The following is a 7,500-nucleotide window of genomic DNA, read 5'->3' as shown; positions in this document are numbered from 1 at the left end:
GGCTCTAGTCCACACATGTGGGCTCTAGTCCATGACATGTGGGCTCTAGTCCACACCCGTGGGCTCTAGTCCACACACGTGGGCTCTAGTCCATGACATGTGGGCTCTAGTCCGTGACATGTGGGCTCCAATCCATGACATGTGGGCTTTAGTCCGTGACACATGTGGGCTTTAGTCCGTGACACATGTGGGCTCTAGTCCGTGACACATGTGGGCTCTAGTCCGTGACACGTGGGCTCTAGTCCGTGACACGTGGGCTCTAGTCCGTGACACGTGGGCTCTAGTCCGTGACATGTAGGCTCCAGTCCATGACATGTGGGCTCTAGTCCATGACATGTGGGCTCCAGTCCATACCACGTGGGCTCTAGTCCACACACGTGGGCTCTAGTCCATGACACGTGGGCTCTAGTCCATGACACGTGGGCTCTAGTCCACACACGTGGGCTCTAGTCCATGACACGTGGGCTCTAGTCCACACACGTGGGCTCTAGTCCACACATGTGGGCTCTAGTCCATGACATGTGGGCTCTAGTCCACACCCGTGGGCTCTAGTCCACACACGTGGGCTCTAGTCGATGACATGTGGGCTCTAGTCCGTGACATGTGGGCTCCAATCCATGACATGTGGGCTTTAGTCCGTGACACATGTGGGCTTTAGTCCGTGACACATGTGGGCTCTAGTCCGTGACACATGTGGGCTCTAGTCCGTGACACGTGGGCTCTAGTCCTTGACACGTGGGCTCTGGAGGATCTGTTGTGCTTTCATTCAGCGTCACGCCGTCATCCCTGGAACCACAAGAGCCGACACACACAGGAACCTTTGTGTGTGAGTCCGCGGGTCATTTTCCAGCAACAGATCTCAAGTCAGACAACGAGGAAAGCCGTGAGGGAGACTGAAGGTGAGAACACGAAGCAGAGGTCAGAGGTCACCACAGCTCCTGGTGCCTATTCATACACAGCATGGAGGTCGACAAGGACTGAAGGGAGTCAGTGGAGAACGATATGCAAATGAGATGTACACACTGCTCAAGTTACACCCAAGACACACACACACACACACACACACACTTAGAATAGCACACACACAATAAACAATACACAGCTTTCAATCTGGGGAAATGCAGCACACGAAACACCATGAGGGGAACCGCTCGTGCGTGCGTGTGTGTGTGCATGTGCGTGCGTGTGCATGTGCGTGGATGTGCGTGAGCATGTGCGTGCGTGTGCGTGAGCATGTGCGTGCGTGTGTGTCACATCCATCCCTGAGGCAGTCCGGTCTGAATGCAGGATTGTAGGTCATGTCACTGGTTATAAGGCCATTGTTTAGGGAAGGGAGTGCAGACATTCAGGAAATGGATCCTGGCGACTCAGACTGTGTGTGTGTGTGTATATGTATGTCACACACACACACACACACACACACACACACACACACACACACACACACACACACACACACACACACACGAGGCCATGTCGTGCCTCAGGGCTCAACATGGCAGCACTTAGACTCTCTTATCGCAGCCCACTTTCTCGGGTAAAGAAGAAGATCTCTGGGGAAAGCGTGGCTCTTGCAGCAGGAAGTCCTCCTTCATTTCCTGTGAAGCGCTCAGACTCTTCTGGTCTCTCAGGACTCTTCTGGTCTCTCAGGACTCTTCTGGTCTCTCAGGACTCTTCTGGTCTCTCAGGACTCTTCTGGTCTCACAGGACTCTTCTGGTCTCTCAGGACTCTTCTGGTCTCACAGGACTCTTCTGGTCTCACAGGACTCTTCTGGTCTCTCAGGACTCTTCTCACTCGTCATGTCTCTGTTTGTTGCAGTGATGTAAAGCTGGTAAAACTAGTCTGTGTGGATCTGACCCCAGTCTAAAGACCTGCTCCACACTGATGATCATGTCTCACACACACACACACACACACACACACACACACACACACACACACACACACACACACACACACACACACACACACACACACACAGCCTCTCTCTGCTTCAGACCAGCTCTTCTTAATCTTTTCTCCTCGTCTTCCTCCCTCTTCTTCCTGTTACAGTTCTGAGCACAAAGGAGCCCAGCGGCTGATTGACAGCTGGCTGTGAACCCTCCCCCAGGGGAACAGGGCCATCAGGTTGTGAGGTCCAGACCCCTCCCCCATATGTTCACTCAGGACCATCAGGTTGTGAGGTCCAGACCCCTCCCCCAGGGGAACAGGACCATGAGGTTGTGAGGTCCAGACCCCTCCCCCAGGGGAACGGGACCATCAGGTTGTGAGGTCCAGACCCCTCCCCCAGGGTAATGGGACCATGAGGTTGTGAGGTCCAGACCCCCATAGGTTCACTCAGGACCATCAGGTTGTGAGGTCCAGACCCCTCCCCCATATGTTCACACAGGGCCATCAGGTTGTGAGGTCCAGACCCCTCCTCCAGGGGAACGGGACCATGAGGTTGTGAGGTCCAGACCCCTCCCCCAGGGGAACGGGACCATCAGGTTGTGAGGTCCAGACCCTCATAGGTTCACTCAGTGGGTCCTCAGGAGAGGAGCAGTTACTCTCATGGGCACAGAACAGGTGGAAGGAAGCTCTTCTAATGCAGTCAGACCAATGAGATGCAGGACTACAGACCCACACCTAGCACGACTACAGACCCACACCTAGCACGACTACAGACCCACACCTAGCACGACTACAGACCCACACCTAGCACGACTCCAGACCCACACCTAGCATGACTACAGACCCACACCCTGCACGACTACAGACCCACACCTAGCATGACTACAGACCCACACCCTGCACGACTACAGACCCACACCCTGCACGACTACAGACCCACACCTAGCATGACTACAGACCCACACCCTGCACGACTACAGACCCACACCCTGCACGACTACAGACCCACACCTAGCATGACTACAGACCCACACCCTGCACGACTACAGACCCACACCCTGCACGACTACAGACCCACACCCTGCACGACTACAGACACACACCTAGCATGACTACAGACACACACCTAGCATGACTACAGACCCACACCTAGCATGACTACAGACCAACACCCTGCACGACTACAGACCCACACCTAGCATGACTACAGACCCACACCCTGCACGACTACAGACCCACACCTAGCATGACTACAGACCCACACCCTGCATGACTACAGACCGACACCCTGCATGACTACAGACCCACACCTAGCATGACTACAGACCCACACCCTGCATGACTACAGACCCACACCTAGCATGACTACAGACCCACACCCTGCATGACTACAGACCCACACCCTGCATGACTACAGACCCACACCCTGCACGACTAAAGACCCACACCTAGCATGACTACAGACCCACACCCTGCACGACTACAGACCCACACCTAGCATGACTACAGACCCACACCCTGCATGACTACAGACCGACACCCTGCATGACTACAGACCCACACCTAGCATGACTACAGACCCACACCCTGCATGACTACAGACCCACACCCTGCATGACTACAGACCCACACCTAGCATGACTACAGACCCACACCCTGCACGACTACAGACCCACACCTAGCATGACTACAGACCCACACCCTGCATGACTACAGACCCACACCTAGCATGACTACAGACCCACACCCTGCATGACTACAGACACACACCTAGCATGACTACAGACCCACACCCTGCACGACTACAGACCCACACCTAGCATGACTACAGACCCCCACCCTGCACGACTACAGACCCACACCTAGCATGACTACAGACCCACACCTAGCATGACTACAGACCCAGACCTAGCATGACTACAGACCCACACCTAGCATGACTACAGACCCAGACCTAGCATGACTACAGACCCACACCTAGCATGACTACAGACCCACACCCTGCACGACTACAGACCCACACCTAGCATGACTACAGACCCACACCCTGCATGACTACAGACCCACAGCTAGCATGACTACAGACCCACACCCTGCATGACTACAGACACACACCTAGCATGACTACAGACCCACACCCTGCACGACTACAGACCCACACCTAGCATGACTACAGACCCCCACCCTGCACGACTACAGACCCACACCCTGCATGACTACAGACCCCCACCCTGCACGACTACAGACCCACACCCTGCATGACTACAGACCCACACCCTGCACGACTACAGACCCACACCTAGCATGACTACAGACCCAGACCTAGCACGACTACAGACCCAGACCTAGCACGACTACAGACCCAGACCTAGCATGACTACAGACCCACACCTAGCATGACTACAGACCCAGACCTAGCACGACTACAGACCCAGAACCTGATACATGCACATTGAGAGGGACCGTGATGATCCCTCTCAATGTGCATGTATCTTGGCACACAATAATATTTTCTTACACAAACCCAGAAGCTGCTGTGCTGCTGGAGCTCGTAGGTTCTTCTCCAACAGGCAGCTGGAGCAGCTCTGACCTGAAGGTCTGACCTGAAGGAGGTCTGACCTGAAGAGAGCCTCTTTGTGAGCGACTCATCTGCAGAGGCAGGGTTGTGTTTCAGGCTTTATCCAAACAGCACAAGCCTCTGCTTTAAAGATAACTTTGTCGTGCACGTGTATGCAGTGTTATGACGCGAGGAGCCTGCAGGTCCAGCTGCATGGAGGCATCCTGCTCCACAGCTGGTCTGAGGAGAAACGCCCATTCTGCTCCCGCAGCTGGAGCCGCTGGCCCGGTCACCCACTCCGAGATGACCGGGCCAGCGGCTCCGAGATGACCGGGACTCGAGCCCTGCAGAAGAGAGCGCAGAGCCGCATGCAGACTCACCTCAGCGCCACCTTCACGCAGCAGTCCGCCTGGCTCGCCATCGTCGCTTCTTGCGGCGTCTCGGTGCTCGGCTCCGGTCAGCGGGACATCGGTCTAAGAGCTGCCGGCGACGAGCTCCCTCCTCGGGACTCCTCCTGTCCGCTGCCCGCTCTTCATCTCTTCATCTCTGGCTCGCTGGTCTCCGTCACATCGCAGTCGCGCCCCGGTGCTGTTGCGGTCTTTCCGGCTCTGTGTCTTTCGTTCGGGTTCAGGTCTCGCCGGCTCTCCGAGAGACGCGGTCACGTTGAATGAAGCGGAGGCTAATGCTGCCTTCAGGGGTCGTGGGAAAGTACAAACCTTGTTGGAGCGTTCACGCGGAAGGGTTTGGCCTCTCACCGGCTATGAGGGAACTTAGATTAAAAGAGAAAGGGGAATCATTATTATTAACCACTTGGCGCACGCAACCCCTCAGCATGGATACCAATAGAAGCTGATATGTTATCATAATATTAATGCATTTTATTCATTTTTAACGCACTTTAAAAAATAATCTCGGAGCCAATACTTAGTAAAACAAATAAAAACATAGTTAAAGCAAACCATCATACAAAATTAATAGCGGATAATGAATTAGCAGAAGGTAAAAAAATGCCGTCCTGAATAAAAAGGTTTTTCGGCCAGTCCTACAAGACATACAAAACAGCCACGAAATATTAGAGAAAAATGTATATATATATTTAGTTCACTTCAATCTGAAAAAACCTGCTGACGTCATGAAAGAAGAAAGACCCGTTTTACGTTATAAGACAAAAATACGAGGACCCCCTGAACGCAGCATGATCGCATTCGATTGACAGACAGTTGGACGAACTGCTGAATTAGCCCCGCCCACAGTTGATCGTGAGGGACCAGTCAGCGGGCACGATTGCCTGAGTGGCCCCGCCTCGCGGGCCAATCGATCCCGCTGATTGGCCTGCGGGGCCCCAAGGGGCCAATCAGCATGATCAATTGGCCCGCGTGGCCCCGCCTCGCGGCACACCCACAGAACATAGACCACGTGACAGAGGGGAGGGGCCAAAGATAAGTTACACTTCACAAGCAGCTCAGTGTGTCTGTGAACACACACACTTACACACAACTACACGTCTACACTCACAACACACATCTACACATAAACACATCTACACATACAACACACATCTACACCCACAACTACACATCTACACACACCACACATCTACACATACAACACATCTACACATACAACACACATCTACACCCACAACTACACATCTACACACACCACACATCTACACACACAACACACACATCTACACACATCTACACACACAACTACACGTCTACACCCACAACTACACACCTACACCCACAACACACATCTACACACGACACACACATCTACACTCACAACTACACGTCTACACCCACAACACACATCTACACCCACAACACACATCTACAACCACAACACACATCTACACTCACAACAAACATCTACACACACAACACACATCTACACCCACAAGTACACATCTACACACAACACACATCTACACCCACAACACACATCTACACACATATACACACAACACACATCTACACACACACAACTACACGTCTACACACAAACTACACATCTACACCCACAACACACATCTACACCCACAACACACATCTACACACAAACTACACATGTACACCCACAACACACATCTACACCCACAACTACACATCTACACACACAACTACACATCTACAACCACAACACACATCTACACCCACAACACACATCTACACACAACTACACATGTACACCCACAACACACATCTACACCCACAACTACACATCTACAACCACAACACACATCTACACACACAACACACATCTACACCCACAACACACATCTACACCCACAACACACATCTACACACAAACTATACATCTACACCCACAACACACACACATCTACACCCACAACACACATCTACACACAAACTACACATCTACACCCACAACACACATATACACACACAACACACACATCTACACTCACAACACACACATCAACACCCACAACACACATCTACACCCACAACACACACATCTACACCCACAACACACATCTACACACAAACTATACATCTACACCCACAACACACACATCTACACCCACAACACACATCTACACCCACAACACACACATCTACACCCACAACTACACATCTACACCCACAACACACATATACACCCACAACACACACATCTACACCTACAACACACATATACACCCACAACACACATCTACACACAAACTACACATCTACACCCACAACACACGTCTACACCCACAACACACATCTACACCCACAACACACATCTACACACAAACTACACATCTACACCCACAACACACATCTACACCCACAACACACATCTACACACATATACACACAACACACATCTACACACACACACAACTACACATCTACACCCACAACTACACATCTAAACCCACAACACACATCTAAACCCACAACTACACATCTACACCCACAACTACACATCTACACCCACAACACACATCTACACACACAACAACACAACTACACCCACGACACACACATCTACACCCACAACTACAAATCTACACCCACATCTACACATCTACACA

The 7,500-nt window shown here is 52.0% G+C and overlaps 1 protein-coding gene across 1 annotated transcript in view; it reads right to left on the bottom strand.

Annotated features, from left to right (window-relative positions):
• kif21b (kinesin family member 21B) overlaps window positions 1–4,869 on the bottom strand; it is a gene marked incomplete at both ends in the record, with an annotated part of 75,653 nt that extends 70,784 nt beyond the window's left edge. The window contains one exon of the mRNA XM_079218658.1: window positions 4,829–4,869. Coding sequence (XP_079074784.1) covers window positions 4,829–4,869 — 41 coding nt within the window. The remainder of the gene's footprint in view (window positions 1–4,828) is intronic.
• Between the last annotated feature and the right edge of the window lie 2,631 nt (window positions 4,870–7,500).

The sequence above is a fragment of the Taurulus bubalis genome (genome assembly GCF_910589615.1).
Source record: "Taurulus bubalis genome assembly, chromosome: 5".
NCBI classification, from domain to species: domain Eukaryota; kingdom Metazoa; phylum Chordata; class Actinopteri; order Perciformes; family Cottidae; genus Taurulus; species Taurulus bubalis.
This window is presented reverse-complemented; position numbering and strand designations above follow the sequence as displayed.